Raw genomic sequence first — 26,595 nt, forward strand, 5'->3', positions numbered from 1 at the left:
CAATTAGTCTTGTGATGGAGGCTAGACACCAAGGCACCAGCAGTTTGCAAACTCTGTAGGGAGGAGCATGCGACACATGCGCAGTGAGAAGTAAAGATGGGCTGCTCTGTCTAGAAACTATGGCTGATGTATGAAAACACATACAAGGCGTTAAAATCCCAGGAAACGACTTGAAAGAACAGACTGCATTTTGTTGAAAATGTTTTAACAAGCTTTTTTTTTGCAGTTTTTAAGCCAAAGCAAAAAAGGATGCAGCAGGAAGACCTAAAGGGTATATTTCACATTCCTTTAACTCCAGTTCCGAAAAAGTGTGTGAAAAACAAAAAATTCTGTATGTCAAATCAACTAGAAGTATAAAAGACTGGTGCTATAAGCAGATAAAAGACGTCTCTTTCAACTGTCTTCTCTCCGTAAAACAGACAATATTCTAAAATGACACCTTTCATTTACCATCTACATATTTTGCCAAGTAATCACAAAAGGCAAACATCAGCAGTAACATCCAAGTTACACATTTTACACATAATACTCATCAAAAAACACGGTATTTGCTAGCCGTTTATTTTTTTCTTTGAATACGCAAACCAGCAAAAAAAAGGGAGAAAACAAAGGAAATCTTAACTTGCACCATGTCTACCTGGTTTACCACCGGCTCATTCACAGAAGCTTTATAGTCACTAATCTCCGAAATGGCCAAGTCCAAGGACTGGCACTCACATTTATTGCATCTAGTCTCCTTTTATCTATCATTCTACTATAAACAATATGTTAACAAAACCGATTAAAAACCAATAAATAAACTTTGCTCTTTCCAGTTTCCCAAAATGATTGGGATATCTTTGCTTAAATTATATTTATAGGTTAACCTTCCGATTTCCCATCACAACATCTATGTAAAAGTCTAGAACAGTGGAAGAAAAAAATTTGTATTTTTGTAATGCATGAAAAATGTTCCAGCCAGTAAAGTAGAATATTATCTGTAATAACCAATAGCTTTAGCCTCATGAACTAGCATCAGGGACTGTAAACCAAAGAATAACTACAAAGACTATAGTCAGGTATAACACAGAACATTTCTCTGTAAAATGGTGCAGCATCTGGAATGGCACCTGCTGTCCGCTTCCCACAAAGAATGCAGCTGATTTCTGGTGGTCCAACTCCAAGGGCACCCGGTGATCAACTTTCACAAAAATGGATTGTCCAAGTCTTTGTACTTAACACAAAAAAAACTTTATGTGAAAATCCTTTCTTAAAAGCATATCCCTTGTATGATGCGATTTTTGTACATAGAAATGCCATTCATTCTTGACCTTGACGGCTGCTTTCCTGGATATCACGCAGCATTAATCACTGTCATAGCTGCTGTCATAAATCAAAAAATACGAAAGAGCCGAAATGCCTCATTGCAAGACAAGGTTGATGAGTTATGAAGAGTCCTTACTTCCAACATTACACTGAGAACTGAAGGACTATTGCAATCAATTCACCCAACAATGCCATAACATGAGACGTCTTAACTTACATCAATTGCATTTGGTGATCTATAAGGCAAGAAGATGACTGGTAAGTACAGGCGGTCCCCTACTTAAGGCGACTTACAGATGACCCCTAGTTACAGAGGGACCCCTCTGCCCACTGTGACCTCTGGGGAAGCTCTCTGGATGGGTTACTGTAGGTCCCAGGCTACAATAATCAGCTGTAAGGTGTCTGTAATGAAGTTTTATTGATAATTCTTGGTCCTATTACAGCAAAAAAAATAATTAAAATACAATTGTTACTGGGACAAAAAAAAATTCGTCTGAAGCTACAATTACAAAATATTCAGTTCCGACTTACATACAAATTCAACTTAAGTACAAACCCAAGGAACCTATCTTGTACGTAACCCGAGGACTGTCTGTAATGGTAGATACAGGCGGTCCCCTACTTAAGGATACCCGACTTACAGACGACCCATAGTTACAGACGGGCCCCTCTGACCACTGTGACCTCTGTTGAAGCTCTTTGAATGCTTTACTATAGTCCCAGGCTGCAATAATCAGCTGTAAGGTGTCTGTAATGAAGCTTTATTGATAATCTTTGGTACAATTACAGAAAAAATTTTGAAACTCCAATAGTCACTGGGACAAAAGAAAAAAAATTGTCTAGAACTTCAATTATAAAATGTACAGATTCGACTTACATACAAATTCAATTTAAGAACAAACCTCCAGACCCTATCTTGTATGTAACCCTGGGACTGCCTGTAATGGTAGATATAATCGTTTGTCACTTTGTGCTTTGGCACGGCATATATGAACTATTTATAGGTCATTGTGTCTAGAGATATTATAATATGTTGAAATTGTTTTGGATATTATGTCGATTCATGGGATATTCAATTATTGTGACATTTTTAGGTCTATGGTCAAATTGTAGCAACATAAGGAAATCTTGACATCTTCTAAAGACATAATATAATTCCAGATTTTATCTCTGAAGCTAAGTAGTGCACCCCGGAGACCTTCAGCCCATGCATTGTACTATACTGCAGAGAACAAAACTCAACGCAAAGTGATATCAGCGTAGTATAGAAGTACATTCTTACTGAACAATGCTTTATTTTTAGCTGTTGTCTTCCCAATGAATACTTGCAATGTTTAGCTGTGAATGTGGTCCAATCCTACACGAAGAACAATGGTGACAAACTGTATATAAAAGCAGCAGTGATCGATGGCTTTGCACACAATATCTGCTTTTCAGAAAAAGCTATTCTTCTGAGCAGCACCAGTCGTTGTACCAGCCAGTGTTTGCTACAGGCGTAGACAAAAAATGATCACACTGCGCTAACGTTACAAAGTTACTCCGGGCCAGAAAAGCTACAGCGCAGTCATGCTGGTCCACCAGAATAGGCTTTTCTGTCTAGTTATATGGCAAATTTAAGGAATATTACATGAAAATGTGGACTTGCCAATCTCTACTGATAATAGATTGCATATGAGTTTTCTTGTAAAACACTATATGACATACATTACAGTGTGCCGGTAGCTCACACAAAGCACTTTGTGCTACCATCTATGGTTTGTAAAGCGCTACAGAGTATGATAGCGCTATATAAAGATTTTATACATGTTATATTATACAAGTTACTCTTCATCAGTAGTATATAAGCACAAACTGTATTCTTATATACATTTGGAAGTCAGTATTTGGTTTGGGAAAAAAACCTGCATAAATGCGCTATAAAACAAACCAAAAAAAACAACAAGTAAATCTAATGATGAAAATGCTACGTACATGGAGAGTAAGTAAGGCGTTACAAGAGATGAGCGTTTCAGGGGTTTACAATAAGGTTAAATTGTTGATTTGAAACTTAATGGTAATAATTATAGGTGACAACATGTAATTACTAAATGATTATTATTTTTATGAATACTTGGTAATTTGCAGCAATAGCAATTTAAAACTGATGAAAAATGCGATTCCTGTGTGGAAGAATCCTATTACGCAGCAGAGCAGAGGGGCTAGAGAATTGGTGTAGCACTATGCCCCTTGCACAGCAGTACATGTAGCGCTAAATCCCCATTACAACCTCCTCAGTTCCAGGATTCTGGTGTGTCCCAGAGACTGGACCCCCAATAATCATTATTCAGCTATGCTTTCACTTTACAGGTAGTCTCCGACTTAGGGACACCCAACTTACAGACGACCCCTGGTTACAGACGGACCTCTCTGCCCACTGTGACCTCTGGTGAAGCTCTCTGGATGCTTTACTTTAGTCCCAGGCTGCAGTGATCAGCTGTAAAGAGTCTGTAATGAAATTTTATTGATAATCCTGGTTCTCATGAAGTTACAAAATATACCAGTTCCAACTTACATACAAATTGCACATATAGGATAAGAATTACCCTATAGAAAGAAAAGAAAATAGCACACATCCTTTTGGATTCTTTTATGCTTTTAATTCAAACTTTGTGCATTTACAACTATGCACAATTATCCACATTATCTTATTAACACCTTCATTATAGCCCAATTTGGTTTTTTATCTTATTTTATTGAATAACATATTTTCCAGTTCTTCTCTCTTACATTTCACTATTACATACATATTATCCCACCCTCCAGCTCAATATTTTCTCACATACACACACAGATTCCAGCTCGCGTCCTCAGCGCGCTTGTGCAACACAGCGGCTGATACGCCGCGGACCGAACTTCCGGTCCCACGGCCACTCAGCCGCTGACTGGCCCGGCCGCCTATCCTAGTGTGCTTAAAAGCACACACATCACTGGACATTTGCCCTCTTTCCCTCCCCCTAAAACAGTGCAGACTACTCATGGGAAGCATGCTCAATTTATATGACACAATAGCATTTGACACCATATCCGTGCATCAGTCTGAACTGACACCACACGCTCTCCTCTCCCTATCCTTGGTTTCTCTCTTTTCCTTACTACTCTAATATATTACAGAAGGCTACCATAGCTCCCCTCTATATTGTGGCCACTTTGTTCCATGTAACTCACAGGTTTACTTTTATATGAAGTCAAACTAACTTACTAATGATATATCTCTAATGTTATTGTACGTAGCTAAAAGCATTCTTCCAGAATTATTTATATGTTTGTCCTACTATTATCCTTGATATACAGTGTTAACTAATATGAAATGTCATAATTTATACTCTGTTTCTTTATCTTTTGTTTCAGATCAGGCTTGACAAAGGTCTAAACGACCGAAACATTGCACAAATCTTCGTGTGATCTGTTGTCTTCTTATATGAATATTGCACTTTTGGTGGAGTTGTAAATACACAAAGTTCCAAAGAATCCAAAAGGATAAGTGCTATGCTCTTTTCTATTGGACATCTGGATCGAGAATCCAACTAAAGCACCATCCCAAAACATTGGAGTGCGGTACACCTGTCTTTCCAAAGAGAATTACCCTATAATCATGTCTGCATACTTCTAACCTAGTAACAGTATCAAGTACAGTAATGCAGTTTGGCAGAAAATTATATCTACCGTATATTCCGGTGTATAAGACGACCTGGTGTATAAGACGACCCCCCTACTTTCCTGTTTAAAATATAGAGTTTAAGATATATTCGCATCCAACGCATACAAAACAACGGTAAAAATTAAAAAAAAAAACATTTGAATTTAACATGGTCCTTTTTTTAATGTAAATTCTTATGACATGCAGGTATATAGCAGGAAAACTGTCGCTCATAAACATAAGGCATACAACAACAACATTACCATTACAGCACAGCCCCCAGTAGTATACAGCACAGCCCCCAGTAGTATACAGCACAGCCCCCAGTAGTATACAGCACAGCGCCCAGTAGTATACAGCACTGCCCCCAGTAATATCCAGCCAGCCCAGCATTAATAGAAAATAATAAACTTATATACTCACCCTCCGGTGGCCCCGACCTGCAGCGCTGCTCCCCCGATGTCCGCGTGGGTCCTCTTCCGGCTTCGGCGCCCGTCTTCTGTCTTCACTAACTTCGTGCCGGGCGCCGTCATTGTTCTCCCCTGGACGGCGCCTAGTATGACGGGGCCAACGGAGGGTGAGTATGCACCCCGATGTCTTTTTGAGGCTGCCGGCAGCTTTTTGAGGCTGCCGGCAGCCATCGCTGTGCAAACACCCGCGATCGGTGCTAGCACCGATCGCGGGTGTTACCGGTAAGCCTTTGCTGCAATATGCAGCAAAGACTTACCGGCTATGGAGAGGGCTCAGCCCGTGAGCCCTCTCCATGCACCGGGACCCGCCGTATAAGACGATTACCGGCGTATAAGACGACCCCAGAGAAGACAGAAGATTTTTCCGTCTTCAAAAGTCGTCTTATACGCCGGTATATACGGTATTTGAATCAACTACAGTCATATATATATATATATATATATATATATATATATATATATATATATATATATTCAATATATACAAAACATGCCTTGTCTACTTAATTTCCAAAATTGATTTAATGGCTTCACGCAGACGTACTGCCACAGTTCTCCAAAACATAAGTACACTCAGAGATTGAGATCATACCCAGGAATGAGTGTTCACCCAAGATTTCTTCACTAAACACAGTACTGCCAGTTCGAGCTGTGATCATTGAAGAGATCTAACACACCAGATTGCTCCAAGTCCAGCTACAATCCAAGAACATCAATGCTTTTTTGCAACCATACAAAGGTATGGTAACACAGCTCTCCAGGACTCCTACCTGTATAATCCTTACACTAAACAACTGAACACTGTGCTAACACCAAAATATATATGACTGGCATGAGTTATGCTAAAAGTAAATGTTTTACTGTGGCATTTTTGCACAACCTTAACTAGACTAAGGAGGCACATCATGCACTGTGCTGACTACATTTGTTATGGTCCATAAGAATGATGTTAAAAAAAAAAAAGCTGTGCTTTTTTGTGAAAGAAAAATAGGATACAAGACAGAATTGTGCTTTCCTAGGTACAGCAAAAACTGCAATCATTGATAATGAACATAAAAACACCATAACACTCTGTGATAAGTGCAGGGTTTTTAGTCACTTCCTTGTCCCAAATGACATTATGTTTTGTTCCCAGCAAACAGATTTAAAGACAAAAATAGATGACATGAGTGTTTATAAAGGGAGCTACATTTTCTAATGCAGTTACAGCAATTCCTTTTCCTGGCAGTGGTTTTAAAGGCATCTGCTTTTGGTGGTTAAATGCCCCCTTAAAAATGACCCGATTACAGCATGTTCCATTTGTGACCTTAAAGATGACCTGTATTTTTCCAGGAAAGCCCAGCATCATTTCTCAAATAGCGCCCCCTGATCTGAAACATTACATGAACCTTCCCTATAAAATACAGATGAACTGGGCCTGTCAAAGCAAAAGGCAGAATTCATGGGTATATTCTACCCCATCTAATAAATAAGAGAGACGCAAAGCTTTATTAGGAGATTATAATGGCCTATTAGGAACTTGGCAAAATGGGATTGTCTGCAGAATACAATCCCTTTAAAAAGATTATTTTCTAAACCGTTTTAAAGGGAACCTGTCACCAGATTTTTCACAAAAACAGGTAGTGGCAGGTTCCTTTAGAGTACTAATAACTATCTGACCCCCCTCTTTTAGCTAAAAAGTGTTTTCCCCAGATTACCACAAAATCGAAGTTATAAACTTGCCTGGTATATATGCATCTTTAGAGCGAGTTGAGGAGTGTGACCTAATGTCATGTGACCAGAGTGACATCATCACAGGTCCTTTAGCCTCTTAACATTAACAAACTGTAACCCATGCACATATCTGACCACATAAAAAAAATCAAAGTATGCCTGCACGGACTCCTACTTGTCTCTATGTAGACTGCTGCGAATTTATGTGATATGATATGCTATTTCATGAGAGATATGCTTGGTGTACAGTTTTCTATTGTTAGAAGTCTAAAGGACATAGCAAGGGGAGGATATTATATATTATTTTTTCCCCCATAACTGGGGCAAAAAAAGACTGTAGACATCTGGATACTGATTAATTTCTTCATGAGAAAAGGAATTCTTCAATGTACTGCAGACTTGTAAAACATAGAAGAATGGAGAAGTATTCCTACACTAGTGTAAAAGAATGGGTTTTGTGCTCAAGTTTCTACAGCCTTGTAATGTACTTGAGTGTGATAAGATGTAGGTGGGCATGTAATGGAGAAAAAGTGCTGGATTCATCCTGCATGAGCAGCCCCCTCATATAATGGCTTGCATTGTTTAAGCCTCTGCTCAAAGGACTGCAAGAACAGCAGTCTTGTCACTACCAGGACACTAGCTAAAAGCAGAAAATACTAGCCTCCTTCACATTTGTAATCCCATGTGTTAACCATTTTAGGTCTGCGCCTTGTCAAATTGGATTATGGAAAGCTAAAACTGCTTAAATATTTACAGGTTTATTTATAAATAGTGATCCGTATGACATGTAATTGAAAATACAACTAACATTTGCAAACAGAATATTTTCAACAAATCTTAATTAGGACAAAGTCCATGTGCATAAGGATGGAGCAATATTTACTTCCTTGCATTACATGATATAAATGAAATCGTATACAGTGTATCAATGTATTAGTCCATCTGTATAGGCCATTGGGGTAAGGAGAATATTATTGCCACAACTTTTATGGTGTATGCACTCAAACGTGTTGGTTATGGACAGTTTTATGGACATGACCAGCTCATGTATGCGTCTATGTTTGTTAAAAATGAGACAGAGAAGCATTCTGCCGGGCACAGGAGATTGGGCTTCTTTGGGTGAAGCTATGAAGAAAAGAGGGAAGGGGGTGAACAGAAGAACTTCCCTATTCAGTTTCTGTTATGCTCTTCTATGATGGAATCCCAAGGTAGATGAGAACTGGGCCTTAATGTGGCCCAAAGTGGCTAATGCTGAATGCTAATTCTGGCTACATTTAAAGGGAACCTGTTATCAGAAACCTGCCTAATAAAGTACTACTAGTATGTTATCTAGAAGCTTAACACCTTACAGATAAGGTTTTTTTCATAGCCCAGCATGGCTCCATCACCCAGAATGGATGATGCAATAGTTCAAAAACAAAGATCGAAAACCCATGAAAATGTAGTGCAAAAGATTGTAGAATTTTTTTTTGGAGCAAACTACCACAGAATCTTCTCATTAACAGAGAGGTATCCGTTTACAGAGTCAAACGATAAGGGGAGCGTGAGCAGGAGCTACAGTAAGTGAGAAAGGAGAGACACAGCCATAGCGGTAGAAGTAAGTTTCTATCACACACAAAAGCCTCATTCACATCAGAGCTTTTCACTACTTCTTTATAACAGCATCAATGAGCAGATAATTCTCTACTTGACAGTGACCCACTAACCAGAACCGGAGACAGACACTGATAAAGAACACATGATCCAAGTCATAGAACATCAAGAAACAGAGTTACCCTTCAGGAGGAAAGTATCACAGAAAAGCAGAATGTGCAATAATCATACACACGGTGCTCCTTACCAGCAATCTATGTGGGTTTTTACTTTTAGAGACATGAGAGTAACAAGGTTCATGGCACATGGCAGCGGGGCAGAGTAAATTACTCCTGTGTCCGGATGATGGTACCCAAGAGCAGTGACAGAATTGGATTCCCAATTACCTGCAGTAATTAACATCAGTCTTTATCTTGTCAGCTATTAGAGCTCCCCTGGTTTATGGGAAGGAGCATCCTGGCAGTGACTCTTCTATAATCTATCCTAGTGTTCAGGGGCAGAAATATGTCAGAGCGCATTACTTATAATATCTAGGTTTCCAGCTATCTGCAATCATTGCCACCTCACTCTCAGATCTCTAACAGCTCAGCTATAGAGCACATTCCTTTTTTAGGAATTAAATTTATGGTTCAATAAGAGGAATTAAATTTAAACATTTGTATTTTATGGACATAAACCACTGCTCTTTTTATGCTTTCACACAGACTCAAATATGGGCTCGGCGCCTCCTCCATTAGATCACGTAGTAGAACTGCATTTATAATGCAATAGGTTTTGTTAAAGGGTTAAGGACTCGGCCCTTTTTTTAACAAATTGTACTTTCCAGTGACGGTATTTATTATTCCATGCTGTATACATGGAGGCAGAGGAAAAAAATCCCAAATGTTGTGAAATTGTTGAAAAAACGCATTTGCGTCATTTGCTTATGGGCACTTTTCGTTCCAAATGACACCTCCTATTTATTCACTGGGTTGGTGCAATCAGAGGGATATTCAATTTATATAGGTTTTATTGTGTTTAAATAGATTTTAAAAAATTCTAACTGTTTGATGATGTTACTATTGATAGATTTGTGGAACTTTACAACCTTTTGATCACTTTTTATTTAATTTTTTGTAGCAAAATGACAAAAAAAAGGGGAATTTTGGACATTTGGGTGCTATTTGCCATTTTTTGGGGTTCAGCGCCTGGAAATAACACTTTTTAATAAATATTGACAGATCAGGAATCTTTGGGACACAAGTTTATGATTTTCCTGTTTATTTTTATATCAGTTCTAGGTAAAGGTGATCGGCTTTACAGCAGCATCATGGCCATAGGCAGCAGGTAGGGTGAGAAGATAAGATGTAGATAAGCTATTGTGAGTAGAGGATGCAATAATGGTGTTAGACCTCTGGCACTTACACAGCCCCTGAAGCACTTGTAACTTACCCCTGCCAGAAATATTAGCAGACAGTGGGAGGGAAGGAAGCACCAGAAAACTGGCGTAGAAGCAGTGATAAATCTCCCCCACTGCTTCTATGTGTAACATCATGGGAAAATTTAAGGAAACCATCCAAGACATTAGAAAAAGAATTGTGGACCTGTGGGTCTTCCATGGGTGCAATTTCCAGAAACCTGAAGGTGTCTTGTTTTGCAGGAGGAGGGACTGGTGGACTTCACAAAATCGTGAAAGAACCAGCTACTGCCAGACTGGTTTCAAAGTGGCTTAACAAATTGAATGTTTTGGAGTGGCCATCACAAAGCCCTAATCCTATTGAAGATATATGGGAAAAGCTGAAAAGGCAGGTGGAGCAAGGCAGACTACACACATGGCTCACTTCCACCAGTTCTGGCAGGAGGAATGGGCCTAAATTCCTACCAACTATTGTGAGAAACTTGTGGAAGGACATCAAAATTGTTTGACCCAAGTCATACAGTACAGGGCAATGGTACCAAATACTAATGAAATATTTGTCATAAAATGTCTTAAAAATTCTCATTATTCTGGTATTTGGTAAAGATAAAAAAATATTAGTAATGCTAATTGACCTAAAAGGGGAAAGGTTTGTTCTGATTTCATGTCAGATTGTGAGGAAAACATGCATATGTGTCTTTTTATATAGTGTATGTAAACTTCTGGTTTTGTGTCATTTTTGTAGCAAAGTACCGTAAACCATTTGAATCCATTTGAGAAATTATAGAATATTGGATACTGTGGCATATTCATACTGATAGAATTTCCTTTTAATATCCATTGAACCATTTAGATTGGACTACATGTATTAGGAGGCTATAGATAAATGAGGTCTTCTGTTATGTCATTTTCTTTGAACTACACAAAGGTTTTTGCATGTGTAGGTCATGCTACCTGAAGAACATAACCTTATTAAGTGTCATTTTAGAAATTTTCCTGAAGCTTAGAAGCAGTATCCTGTCTCCTCTTACTGAGGAAATGCCCATCATAAGTATTGAGAGAATATTCAGACTCAAAAGGATTATTAAGAGTAAATGGCAGGCAGAAGGGGAGAGAACATTGCGGCAATTTGTGGATTTGTTGTCATGGTGCCTTCTCCCTAGGCTTTCTGACCCTTTTGAGAGCAGTCATTAAGGGCATAAATATTACTTCCATAGAGAGGAGACAGAGGTTCTGACTGTAGCTATATACAGAACCACTCACATTACAGTTTTCAGAATTGTATTGCAGTGAATGTAAGCCATTGGGTTGTTCAGGTGACACGGTTTTCATGACGACTACAAGGGGTTGTCAATCAGCTTCTAGCCTCTTAATAGAAAGAATGCACAGTATTTCAATCAGTCTTGCCTAATCTTCAATTCGTAGATGTAGAGCAGATTAGTAGTCCAGGACGTTAATGGTCACACCTTGCTGGTGGATATAACCTGAACTAGCCAGTGACCAGCTCTGCGTGGCATTGGCCTCTGTTTGTATACAGAGGTTTAGTTCACATCTGCGTACCCACTACAGCCTGCAGCTATAAACAGAGGCCAGCACTGATGGGGGGCGCTGTACTGAACTGGCACAGAGAGTGGTGAGTACAGCAAAAAAACCCTGACTCCAGACGACAACCATTAAGCGAGGGATCTTTTTTTGGTCCAATGAAATAATAACAAAGTAGTGATGCGATACTGATCAAACACTGATGCATCTCTTTTGTAAGCTATAGTAATAGACTTTAATAGTATCTGCACAAATAGCGGAAAGTCTACGGGATTTACTCCAGCGATCATCATGCAGACATCCGTAAGCAGTAACCAGTTTGTTTCTGATGCGGATCGACTCTGTCCGGTTTTGCCTCAGCCGCTGGGGGGAGCCTAACCTTTGCACTGCAAAACTATCCACAGCAGTGATTAAAAAGGCCTTTCTGATAAAGATTTTATTCGCACAGTGTGTATGGGATCGCATTCATTCCAGTTCACTACAATGCTACAATATTAAGATGTGGTTTTGCCATGCTGCAAATCCGCAGCTAATTCGCTAAAGGTGCAGATACCCTATGGTTGTATTGTGGAGGAAAAAAGGACAAAACTGGGACATGTAGCGGTAATACAATAGACAATTAAGATGTTAAAAAAATGGACATATGAGTAGCACAATAATAAAGTATTGCTAGCACCTGTATACAGCCCCCAGAACACTGATATAATACAGATTGTAAATATGCTTACTTGAAAACAGGCTAAGGAGGATTATGGGAGAAAGACTGGGTTATTATCAACAGCTTATCATCCTGCATTATATTCCTCCTATTGACAAGAGAGTAAGAAACCTGAAAAGAATTCACAGCCCCCCTGTCCCATGAGCTAGGAAGCTGTGGATTGTGATATAACACCATTGATTTTCCATAATACCTCAGCTTACTTATATTCTTCTATATCTTGTGTGCAAGTCATGAAATGGCATTATAAAATAGTCTCTACTCCCTGCTTTATACCATAAAAAAAGTCAAAGTTACAGAACAGTCAGCCAAAAACATACTTACAGGAAACCTACCATGAGGAATCTACCTTCAGAAGTAAATCTTCTAATGTCCTAATCTGTTCGTTAGGGCAGAGGCGGGCAGGAGGCATCTATCATCAGATCTACTTCTGATGGTAGGTTCCTCATGGCAAGTTTCCTTTAAGAGGGAAACATCACTTGTCCTATTACATGCAGAATTTAGTGAAATCTACCTTATCCAATCTGTTACTTATGATTCCTTTTCACAAGTGTCACAAAGACAGCCGCTCCAAACAAGGATGTCTGGGGGTTATGTACATAATCTGCTGCCAAGGAATGTATGTGGCTGTCATTCTCCAGCTGCACATCTGAGGTATTAGAAGGCAAGAACAGTCATCGCCATAATGACGGCTTTTATACCCGCAATCCAATGGCTAAGATGTGCAGAAAAAAAAAAGCAGAGATGCAAAACCACTTATGAATTCAGCAAATTGACCGTTCTCCCTTCTTGTTGTTTAAAATTAGTGATAAAGGCTGAATGTTCCCTGTGGCAGATGACAGGAGGGCGCAGATGACAAAACTTTATGTGACGAGCGCTGGCACAGAGCGGCATCTGCACTCACTATAACCCATGGGAGAGAGAAAAAGGTAATGGAAAAGGAACCATTTACAAAAACATTACACATGTAAGGCAACATTAGAAAGGTCTGGTGGCTACCGGGTCAGGCTCCGTAGTGTCCTGCTCAGGATAGGATAGGATAGGTGCGCACTACACAGATTCTGGTCCCTGCTGTTGCTGTTGGAGTGTATGGTAATAAATCACTTTTGGAATCAGGTCCTGACCTGATCTGCAGAGTATTTGGGTTCCAGCTTCAGGCTGTATTTTGGGTCTACTAGAAATCAACTGATATTTGGATTACCCTTATCCTGGGAATCATGTTTAGGAAATCTACCATCAAAATCCAGCATGAAAAAACATGGATACTTACTCCTAGACCAGGCACAGTGACAAAGTGACCAGAGTCCAACCACTGCAGCACTAAGGCTATATTCACACTGCCGTTGCCCGCCCGTACCGTACCGTAGCGGGCAACGGCAGTGTACGGGGAGAGGAGGAGGAGGTGAGCGCAGCTCACCCCCGCCCCTCTCCATAGCAACCTATAGCGCACGGCCCCGTATTACGGGAAAAGATAGGACATGTCCTATCTTTTTCCCGGGTACGGAACGGTACGGTGCCGCACGTGTGCTGCACCGTACCGCTCCCGTAGGGTGCCGTGCGCTCATAGGAGTGTATGGGGGACGTATATCGGCCGTATATACGTCGGCCGTATATACGTCCCCCATACGTTCGTGTGAATGTAGCCTAAGAGTTTCCACACCTTAAAGGAAACCATCAAATTCAATCATGAACCAGGGGGCCCTACTCATAGATCCAGGCACTGCGACTGTGCTAATCTTATATTTGTTATCCATGGTCTTTTTGATGTTAACACAACAAAGATCATTTATAACCCTTTACCGCACAATTTACTCAGTTGAGGTTTTAGCTCCTATCACTCCCTAAGCTTATAAGAGGTAAAATTCGAGTGTGTGGGCAGAGACTCTCTAAGCAGACACATTATGATCCACCTAGTTCTGTGAGCTGACAATGTGGTCTATATATACTTTTACTTAGATACTAGTACAATGTGCAGAAGCTGACACATAGATAACGATGAGACAGAATAGAGATGATGAGATCCATTATATTCCTATTGCACACACAAAAATCCAAGATGGCAGCTCCCCATCCCCCCCCCCCCCCCAAGTCAGAAGTTACCGGGTCGTGTCTATGGGCAACTGAAATTGTGCACACCAGGACTGATAAAGACAGGTTGGACTTGTATAGTTGTTAATAACCGTGCGGGGGATTTACTAATTGTGCCGCAAGGACGACTGTTGGCATCGGAGATCAGTCTCTGCAAAGCACAGCCCGATGTATTAAAGTGGTGCACGGCTGTTAGTGATTACTGAGTAGATGGAATTAATCAGTCGTGTGCCAGAAAAATGCTGACAGTAATGAAGTGTGCGCCTAAATCTGACATGCACTGCGCCTTAATTTTGCTCTCAGACCAATTTGGTCTATTGTGCGCCAAAAATTGCGCCTAAAAATGCAGACAAAATACACATAAATGTGGAGGTTAATGTTGAAACGTTAGGCCATGCTCACTTGCGCCAAAAAAAGACGAAGGTGTCGGGATAGTCTGAAACATCTGTTCTTTCTGGCGCAAACTCATTATGAATGATCCGCAACAGTTCTGGGCCAAAAAAACATTAAAATCCCAAAAATTTTTTGGCACAGATGCGATAATACATGTGTCCCAATGTGTTATTTTGTTATCCTGATTACATTTAAGAAACCTGTCTTTGTGGGAATACCCCCTTAAGGTGTGGAAACCTCTAATGTTGCATTGGTGGGAGTTGACAGAGCTAAAAGTGAAATTGAACAATATCAAGCTTATGCTATATGGAGAGTCTCACATAAATTTGTAAGGGACATGGCGGTAAATGTGGACTGCAGAAGTCGTCCAGGACATTGCTTCCGGACAAAAGTTTAGCTTTAGCCTTGCACTCCCCCTACTGAACATTCTAAAAACTGCTGGACATTAATTAACTGAAATGATGAATGTCCAGGATGAACAAGTCATATCTGTTTTACATATATGGGAGGCGATGAGGTTATCAGTTATATTGATGATATAGTAGTACAGGCGGTCCCCTACTTAAGAACACTCGACTTACATACGACCCCTAGTTACAAACAGACCTCTGGATATTGGTAATTTATTGTACTTTAGTCCTAGGCTACAATGATCAGCTATAACAGTTATCAAAGGCGTCTGTAATGAAGATTTATTGTTAATCCAATTGTCACAGAGACCAAAAAAGTTCTGGCTGGGATTACAATGATAAAATATACAGTTCCGACTTACATACAAATTCAACTTAAGAACAAACCTACAGACCCTATCTTGTATGTAACCCGGGGACTGCCTGTAGATACTTCTCAACAGTGACTTATACATTTCTACTGTGTTATAGTATCTGTCTTCGAGAAACAGGAGGTCTGTGCACACATTACTTGGAGGGAATCATTTATGTCAGTATGTTAACGGTCTGCAGATTGCCAAGTGAAGTGCAATTAAATAGGAAAAAGGGTAATCTGACCACATTAAGCCAAGAACAGGCAGCGCAGTGGAGTTCTAGGATAAATGACATCACCTTATCCCTGCATGAATTATCTCCCCCCCAGCAACACACATTATAAATAAGAGGAGCTCAAAAATCCGTAGATCACATGGAGCCTGTCCTTATCCCAGGACTCGCACAGCTGCTGCAATACAGCTAAAAATATAAACTCTGCCTAATAAATCTGCCTGATTGCCTCAAAACAGACCTCATCTGCACAACCCAGCAGAAATCCATTTGTTGCTCCAGATCTTCAGAATACAGCATAATGACACACTAGCAAATGATTACTGCCGAATGGAGGACACTGGAAACAGATGCTAGCAACGTGTTCACACATAAAAGACTGTGCTATACCCTATGTGGCACAGGAGCAGAATGCGTCACAATAGCAATTACCCACTGACCAAAGTTTCAAGGTTACAAGCCTGACTAGTGTATCTATTCCTGCAAACAATATTGTGAACACAGTACAAGAAAATCATAGAATAATAGCTCTAACACTCCTTTTGTTCCATGAGACTGACTGTACTCTGTAATGTTTTATTTTATTTGTAGCTTTTATGACTCCAAGTGAGTCATGTGGTAAAAAAAACTCAAATAAAAAGACTCTTAGTAAAATTTAGTAAAAACTGGCAGATGCCAAATGTATGGAGCTGCAGTGACTCCTTGTATAGCGGAACCATGACCAGTCATGTGCCATATGTGGAAATCATTATCCCTACAAGAAGAATATGGTAAATCCATAATAAGGTAAACAACAGAGCAGGATACAATCAGTTACATTAGTATGGTTGTCTTTTTTTTTCTTGCTTTTTCTTCTTGACTAATTTTAAGGTAAAAGTAATGTAATGTAATCTTCTTCAGGTCATACGAGTTCTTTATTAAGGTAATAAAAATAATATTATAAATTCTTTAATTTTTTTCTATAAAAAGAATATATAAAGGATATTATCAATATTAATAACCTTATCCTTAGAGATGAAGAACTATCCAGCCTTAATTGTATATGCCTCATCAGCTGAAAGTTATCTGACCTGAAGAAGACTCCATTTCAACAAGTCGTCTTGCTCTTTAAATAAAATCCTCTGAGCCACCTTATTCTGTTATGATTATCCTTTGACTCCCTGGCAGTGTCCCTGTGAACCCACAGCTTTCCCAGAGTGTTAAGGATTGCTCCGACCCAAGCTGGGACCTGGAAAAGTGCAGCAGCAGCCAAAGACATGTGCATCACAAATCCAAACGTTTTTATGATCACACAACAACATTTGGCAAATGTTTGTATAATAGACACAAGGCCACTGCTGAAGGGAATCTATCAGCTTCTAGAGTGGCTGAGAGCTATTCATATGCCCTTAGGGGTGACATGTTACACATAAGAAAGTTTTTAGAAGTTAAAACTTCCCTTTTAATTTTATATGAATGAGCAATTCAAGGCACCACAGTTATGGCCTCCAGGTCACGTGCACCTTCTCTTGTCCAATTTAAATGGCGGAGCAGAGAACTGTCAACGACATGTACCCGACCTCACATCACACTCATGCTACAAGAAAGCTACAAATCAAGATTTCATTTCTACACTCAGGCCAAAGATTTTCTCAAGAAAAAATATGCTTATGTTGGCAGAGATCAGGAAGCAGACGCAGGCTGGTACCTGAACAGCATTAAAGCAAGAATGATGGGTAAATTGGCCATGATTTTGCAGGATAGGTAATCAATGGGTGATGTTCACAAGTGCAAGCACTCCCACATAAGAGCTGAGACCAGTGGTGTCAACAGTGGCCACATAGGCGCACTACAGATGAGGCTTCTTTTAAAGTGAATAGAAGAAAGACCTGCTGAAAGCCTGGAAACAAGACGGAGCTGTCTGTAATGGGCTCTGTCTGTAGTGTAAATTAGCGGATCGGCAGGGGTGTAGGAACCCCATCAATCACCAATGAATAACATATTAGAAAATATAAAAATAATTATTTGTAATAAAACATGTTAGCCGCCTAGTGGTGACTGTGTGCTGTCCATTGTTATTATTTAATGGTAGGCAAGAAATTTGGAGCGGTGTATTAGAAAAAATAGGGCTCCATTTACTATTAATAGTCAGCAAATAAACAGCACAGACCCAGAACATTAAACAAAACACACATACTACGGAAATTTAGTGATTTGCTCTGCTTCTTAACATAAATAAATATACATATGTATAATTTATACCTACATGAATAATATCATCATAACTCTCAGTAGTACTAGATAGGAAGGCCTCTTGCACAGCTGACGTCAGAGTAGTTACATCTCAGCTACAAGTTGCTTCTAGTTTCTAGCAGGTACATACCAAACACTTCATTGTCATCACATTCCGGGGAAGGATCTGCCACATCACTTTCAGGCTTTTGTTCTTCTACTACTCGGTTTTCTGTATTCTGAAACAGATATATAGACAATGGCTTAGTACAATACTATTAGATCATTTTCTATACACCACTGATGATTGCTATTAAAAAACTCTAGAAGTATATATGTATGTATGTATGTATGTATGTATGTATGTATGCATGCATGCATGTATGTATGTATGTATGTATGGACTACCACTGCGATGCTAGGAGAAAACCTCCCCATGATCCAACTATAATTTCATTTTTTAAGGGGGTTTTCCCCTCCAATTCTCAATTGGTTTGAATCTATTGGGTAGAAAAGAATTGCAGTGATGTCATACACTTTATAAACAAAGAGGAACATTTGTTCCAAGTCTGCACATTTGTGACCAATGGTCATTGGTACCCCATTTTCAAGCTCAGTTTTTGCTGTTCTGTTCTGCTCTTCCTTAAATGATATCTTTGGAAACAGATTTGCATATCATAACAATTTTTACTTTTAGTTTTATGGACTTCATGTTTTTTGTTCATAGAAATATTGAACAGATAACTAAAAATGAGGAAAAAATACAGATTATAAAGTTTTTTTAAAATAAGCAGTAAAATTGAATGAGCTTTTACCAAAATATGCATGGCGTCAATCCATCACCCCTCCCCAGGTACTTCTGCAAACTGTAAGCTTCGTCTCCCGACAGCTCCTTCTCCATTCTGCCTTCAGCTGACATGGTGGAGAGGGCATTCTACCAACGCCTATATATTCTGAACTGTGGCACCTAGAAACACAGTTCTGATGTCATGTTAATATCACACCAGGATTGGGTTTCTAGTAAATGGCTAAGGCTGTATTTAAATATCACATTTCTGTCTTTAACTTTAACTGTAAATATCTCCGGTTTTCTGGCACCTACAAACATAACCCTGGTTTCTCCTATACGCGCCGGCGTATAAATCCCTCCCATGATGTCTATACATGTGCTACCTGCATGGGTATAAGCAATTAGGATGTATGTAGCTGTATGACAATCGTGACAGAGCACTTCACAGGTTATATAAAGCACTTGGGGCAAGATAGAAACTTTCTATTAACCCCTTATCACCGACACTAGTTTTCAGCTCAATGACCAGACTCGATTTTTCAAATCTGACATGTCTCACGATAATTGGTTATAACTTCGGAACGCTTTAACATGTCCAGGTGATTTTGAGAATGTTTTCTCGTGATACATTGTACTTCATGTTAGTTATAACATTTAAGTGCTAAGTTTTGCGAAAAAAAAAGTGAAAATTTGGCAAAAGTTTGTAAAAATTCTTTATTTTCCAAGTTTGAATGTTCTGCTTTCCAGACAGGAAGTAAAACTACCCAAAAAGCTTGATAATTAACATTTACGGAATGTCTGCTTTATGTTGGGATGATATTTTATGCGTCCTCTCATTTTTCTAGGTATTTTTTAGGTGCGATTTTTCTCAATTTAATGAAAATTGCCAAAACTCACATTTTGAGGGACAACTCAGTTTTCAAGTGACTTTGAAAGGCCTAAATAATAGTAAAACCCCATAAATTACCCCACTATAGAAACTTCATCCCTCAACGTACTTAAAACAACTTCTATTAAGTCTATGAACCCTTTAAGTGTTTCACATGGGTTAAAACAATATGGACCTGCGATTTAGAAACTATAGAATTTTTTGGGAAAATACATTCATTTAGGCCAAACTGACAGTTTCGGAATAAATTAAATGATGAAACGCACTGCAACGTTTGATGCCCAATTCCCCCCGAGTGTACTGATACCCCATATGTGGTGGTAAACTTCTGTACGGGCGCACAGCCGAGTATAGAATGAATGGAGGCGCCATTCACAGCAGATTTGTATTGTCACATTGTACATCCTATAAATTTTAATTTTTTTTGGTAATGCAAACATATAATAGCTTATCTTTTACCGGATGAGATACAATGTATAGATAATTCCTTTTGGGGGTCTATAGCTTATTCATGAGATTTTATTAACTATTTCAAGGGGGACACTAACAAAATCATCAATTTTTATTTTGGATTTTTAGCACTTTTTTTCCCCCGCTCACCGTAACATAAAAATAATATTTTATCTTTATTCTCTGGTTCACTATGATTGCGGTGATACCTCATTTATATAGTTTTTCTTATCTTTGCTCAATTTTCCTGAGCAAATCCAATATTGGAGATTATCGCATTGTTTTTACTATTGACAACTTTTTAGGGCCATAACTTCTGTATTTTTCTGTTGTCAGACCTCGTTGAGGGCTTATTTCTTGCGAAAAGAGTTGTTCTTTTCAGTCGTATCATATTAGGGAACGTAACTTTTTTTGTTCACTTTTTAGATCATTTTTTGTGATGGTGTTTGATGAAAAATTGCATATTACGGGAAGTTTTTCGAGGTTTTTTTTTATGTCGTTCACCGAGCGGGTTCAATATTGATTTAGATTTATTGTACAGATTGATACAGACGCGGTGATACCAAATATGTACTTTTTTTTTTGTTTTATATACTTTATTTGCATTTCATGTGTAACTGGGGAGATTATGGGACTTTTATTTTATTTATTTATTTAATTATATAATAAAATGATTTCATCTTTTTTTTTTTACTTTTTTACATTTTCTACTTCTTGGCTTGAACAAACGATCGCTTGTTCAAGCCTTTACACTGCAATACACTTGTATTGCAGTGTATAGTGTAAGTATACCCGCATGCTCAGTTACACACAGCCGGGTCCTGCCAGGAAGGCAGAACCCAGCGAGAAGAGGAGCAGGAAGCCCCGGGTCACTCGCCGGACCCGGGGGCAGCAGCAGGACCGATCAGATCCCCCGGTAAGCACACCAAGGGGGGGGGGGTCCGATCCACGGGGGACACACTTGCACCGCTGCGTTTAATGGGTTAAACACCCGGGATCTGAGTTTTTCCGATCCCAGGTGTTAGTGCCGGGTCTGGGCTGTAAGATCACAGCCCGACACCAGCCATTGCAGGACCCGGTGTCCCAAAATCTTCTTCTGACGCGCCGCCGTAGAAAAGCGTAAGCGTCAGAAGAAGTACCCTTAATGACCGCCGTAAAAAGCTGATACGGCGGTCATTAAGGGGTTAAAGAATTTGACCATCCTAACAATGCTGCTGAGAAAGGGGTACAAGTCCTCCCTATGTAAATTAAAATTAGCTGCCAGTGTGGCACTGTACCTTAATTACAGAGGTTCTTTCTGATATGCAAATTGGCTTTCCTGACTCATGTCTGCTGGCTTTGACTCTCCTCATCTCCCAGGCTGCTAGTGAAATCCGCCCCAGTATTTTGACTGACTGCCCTGCCTCTTTGTACTTAGGGGCGGTCTGCCAATATTCAATTACAGATTATATATATATGTATACATACATATATGAGGTACAGTTTGCTCATGTTTGGAGGCTAAAGGACCTGAGATGTCACTCTGGTCACATGACATGAACTGCTGAATAGTAAGGAGGCATAAGGCATGGGGAGTAGATGCCAGGGAATTTAATATATAAAGGTGTGTATATATATATATATATATGTGTGTGTGTATGTGTGTATGTATGTATGTATGTATGTATGTATGTATGTATGTATGTATGCATGAATGAGTGCATGTCTGCTAAAGGAATCTGCACCGTCGCTCTCTGTGACTCAGGGAACGTCATAGACCTTTCCAAAATATACTTATTAACCACTATATACAGGAGCCATTGTCTGCTGCTGTAGCAGTTAGAAGCTGAGCCATGATTGTTTGAAGTTCTGAGCTTTGACTGGTTACTATAGGCAACGAGTATGACACTTATGTGTGAGGTAAAAGGATAGGGATAGAGAGATTGGGGGAGATTTATCAGAAATGTCTGAGGTTAAACTGTTCCAATTGCCCATGGAAACCAATCAGAGATCAGCTGTAAATTTACAAACAGCTGTGCAAAAATGAAACTTAAGCTCTGATTGGTTGCCATGGGCAGCTAGAGCAGTTCTGCTCTTAGACTATTCTGATAAATCCCCTTATAGACAAAGTGACGGGCAAAGACAGAGAATGCCAGAGACGGTCACTGAGAGAGACGGTCACTGAGAGAGACGGTCACTGAGAGAGACGGTCACTGAGAGAGACGGTCACTGAGAGAGACGGTCACTGAGAGAGACGGTCACTGAGAGAGACGGTCACTGAGAGAGACGGTCACTGAGAGAGACGGTCACTGAGAGAGACGGTCACTGAGAGAGACGGTCACTGAGAGAGACGGTCACTGAGAGAGACGGTCACTGAGAGAGACGGTCACTGAGAGAGACGGTCACTGAGAGAGACGGTCACTGAGAGAGACGGTCACTGAGAGAGACGGTCACTGAGAGAGACGGTCACTGAGAGAGACGGTCACTGAGAGAGACGGTCACAGACAGGCACAGAGTTATTTCCTATCCCAGGCAGTGCTGGGATCTACAGCTAGTAACATATAAAAGTTGATGGGGATGTAAGGGAAACAATTTTTAGCTAAAAGAAGGGTGTCAGTTAACAGGGCTCTATAAGAACCTGTCACTGGCTGTTTATGTGAAGATGTGGTGACAGGTTCCCTTTAAACTCCAGCAGCCTCTATTCATGCCAATATTTCTCCTTTCCTAATCCCACCTGGTTACTCCTCCCCCTCTAGATATCTTTGTAACATGAAGGCTATGTGAGCAACAATGGATTTCGGAGTGGAAAGTGGAGGCAGCAAATCTTTTTCTAATGAAAAACATATTTTAATGTATTTTTTGTGTACTATCGATTAATTAAAGTTTGTTAAAAGTAAGTAAACATTGGAGTGCCCTACTCTTTAATCCATCGGTTCAGCCCACCATTATTCCTGAACTTGCAGCTGACAAGTCTATATAGAACATATACTTAACCACATATAAAGTTCTCTTTATACAGCTAACATATCTGTCTATTTATCTTATGTGTTGTTTTTAAATAACTGTGCAGACTTTTTTGTCTTATTAACAAATACCAATGGACAATTTTAGAGTATAACCATCTGTTTCATAGCTGGATTGTAGGAATGGTTTCAAAATGAATACAACAGCAATTGTTACTTGTAACAGATGTCTTACAATTGTATTCCACTAGTTTCTGGGATGAGTAACCCCACGACCGGTGCCCGCCGTACCGTAGCACGGTGGGCACACGGCAGCGCGCGGGGAGAGGAGGAGGGGGAGAGCGCTGCTCACCCCCGCCCCTCTCCATAGGGATACATGGCACACGGCGCAGTATGCTCTGAAAAAATAGGACATGTCCAATTTTTTCACGGGGTACGGAGCGGTACGGTACCGCATGCGCCCATTGCCGTCTATGGTGGATGTATATAGGCCGTATATACGTCCCCTTGCGGTAGTGTGAATGCAGCCTAACTCACTGACCTAGGCTAATTCTTTGCTAACAAACTGTAGGATGTCCAAGAGAACTTGCCAAGCAGGATGTGGAGGCTTAAATAGTTCCAAAAAGAACATGTTCGCCAAGATGCTCTTAAACATCTAGATGAAGACAAATGCTTATAGGAAAGAGCACCGTGTTTGGCCACGCAGTTAAGAGTTTTAATAATTAAATCTCAAGGGGACGTGGCCGCATGAAGACGCTCCTAAGCTGAGCTACAGACCCTCTTTTCTCATCGCCAGCCACAGGACTAAGCAGGACCCTCTTACCTTCTCCTTGAGGCCGAAGAAGATTGGCCCAAAACGGGTGACATCACGGGAGGCTTCTCAGGGCTCTGTAGAGTAATATATGGACCCGTGCGGTCCGCGATCTTCCATAAACGCTCATCTAAATTGTGAGTTGAGATGGAGCTAGAAACAGATCATGCAAATGCACTTGGTGAAATCTGGGCACCCCAATACGGGCGTCTGATGTATTGCATCTCCTATACATGCTACTTAAGGCCTGACGCAGATTTGCGCGTTCCTCAGCCTTGATAAAGGTTCCAGGCCATGTCACCCCACTAATAGGTAACCCTGATCTGCCTGATATACATGTTGCCATTACAGATATCTCTGCCCCACTTCACAGAGTCCATGAGGTGATCCGCGAGAATAAAGTATGCCCCATGTCAGAGGTTTCTGCCGCCCTGGGGGGCGGGGGGGGGGGGGGGGGCACCCTCTAGATGGCTACTTTTCTTCCAGATTTGTGAAGTCATTGCCTCTCTATGCCCTATTTGGCAACTAGTTGAACCTATCCCATTTGAATTGTTTCTGTCTTCTGACTCTCCATCACACTCAATCTCCTTGGTCTACACTCTACACTATGCAGAGTATGGAGGGACTAGGGGACTACCTGCCCCCTTTCACAAGCAAGTGGGAGAGTGCTCTTGATGCGTCCTTCTCCCTTGAACAGTGGCAGAAAGTGTTTATCCTAACACATTAAGCTTTTATTTGTAGCAGGCACCAGGAGCTAAACTATAAAATTTTATTGCAATGGTATACAACTCTGTCCAGGCAACACTCTGCCTCTGCGGAGATGATATAATACGCTCCACTGTCCCCTGTGCAATCCCTTTGGAAGGCCGTATTCCAACTCTACTCAGACTAATACCCTCCTTCTAAATCACAATGGGTGGAGGCCCTCAACCAAATTCTGCACATGAAAGAGTTAAGGGCTAGCGATCTAGGCCAGTACGAGATGTTCCACAAGATTTTGCTTCCATGGTTCACTTTTCGCTCCTCGCATGTCATGAGATTATAGTGATGCCACTGTGGCTTAAAGGACACCTGTCATCAGGTCTCTGCCACTTGTCCTGTCACTACTACCTGTTGGAGCAACTCACAAGGATCCCATCCCAGCCTTTATCTAGTTATTTCATACATTATTCATTGTAAAATCATCTATTCTTTATCATGTAAATGTGGCTGGTCACATGGTCAGAGGCAGTGATGTCACCCCTGTTACCCCTCCCCTCTCCTCCCCCTGCTCATGTCTGTGTGTAATGTATAGTAAAGCATGGCTAGTGTGTGTGCTGCATCTGCTGACATGCTGCATCCTCCTAATATACAGGTGAGAGACACAGACATCAGCTACACATGAATCTGACATGTTCTGCTGTAACATGGCTGCCTGGAGCTGCTGTATCTCTCCTAAACACACACACATGCACACACAGGCTGCAGGGGGCGTTAGCACCAGGAAGCACATCATTATACAGGCTGTCAGTCAAGCACTGGGGGTGTGGCTGTGCCTCCCACTCATGAATAGAGTGGACAGCTTGAATATGCTAATGCTTCATTGGACATTTCACAGGTCATTTGCATACAGCTTTAGGACCTCATTGCTTAGGTTTACAGGCATGTAGAGGGATAATGAAGGGATAGAGGCAATGCTCTCTAATGGCAGTTTATGAAAATATATTTAGTTTAGGGGGGTTATTTTGCATGACGGGTTCTCTTTAAGGTTTCATCTCCCCCTCACCTTCCCCCGCCGCCTTACACTACTCTCATCTTATAACTCCCTTTTTTGTCTAAGTCTGGCTTGTTCAAGGTGTTTCACTGGGCAGGTTGGGCCCATTTTTTTACATGTTTTACTTCGTTATTTTCTGTTCTCAGCAGTTGTACATAATTGGCATCACTGTGCACTCCTCTCCGCCTGCATGAGATCTGTATCCAATACTGGGCCTGGCGTACACATTAATGCTTGTTAACTTGTGAAAGTCATGTCTAATAAAAGTCTTATTGAACCATAATTAAATCTCAATAAAACTATAAATAAAATATAAAATGTCAAAACATTTTTCTATGAATGAGAGGGACAGATAGAGGGAAATAGTTTGTGTCTCAATCTATAATCTAGATGATATCTGGCAACACTGTCCAACCACCACAAGGAGGAGCTGTTCCTACTTTCTAGTTCAGGTATGTTGAGAAAATTGTTGACGTACCGTGTTAGCCAGGAAAAATCAAAAATCTGATGTAAATACTTTTGTGTAAAAACTACAAAAGTGCTTAAGGAATGATACCTTTATTGGCTAACCAGAAAAATTATATTTGGTGCAAGCTTTCAGGGCACACAGGCCCCTTCTTCAGGCATGGATACAAATGAAGCACTGAGAGAAAAACACAATATTTGAGGGATGTTACAACAAGATAATTAGTACATATGGTGAGACTCAATTAAGATAAGCTGGGGCAATAAAACTAGAGGTTATGTTACAGAGAGAAGGGTGATGGGCAGGGGGTGGGGGGCTAGGATGGCAGGGGTCTGGAGTTAGTCTCTTGTGGGGATTGAAGCGAGTCCATGTAATGAGCCATAAACCCAGGTGC

At 40.4% G+C, this 26,595-nt stretch overlaps 1 protein-coding gene across 2 annotated transcripts in view; it reads right to left on the reverse strand.

Moving 5' to 3' along the window:
* MBP (myelin basic protein) overlaps nt 1-26,595 on the reverse strand; it is a 150,405-nt gene that overhangs the window by 62,976 nt on the left and 60,834 nt on the right. For both annotated transcript variants that reach the window (XM_072152363.1, XM_072152362.1), the window contains exon 3: nt 18,252-18,339. In XM_072152363.1, the coding sequence (XP_072008464.1) occupies nt 18,252-18,339 (88 nt within the window). The remainder of the gene's footprint in view (nt 1-18,251; nt 18,340-26,595) is intronic.

Source organism: Engystomops pustulosus, chromosome 5 (genome assembly GCF_040894005.1).
Source record: "Engystomops pustulosus chromosome 5, aEngPut4.maternal, whole genome shotgun sequence".
In the NCBI taxonomy this organism is placed as follows: Eukaryota; Metazoa; Chordata; class Amphibia; order Anura; family Leptodactylidae; genus Engystomops; species Engystomops pustulosus.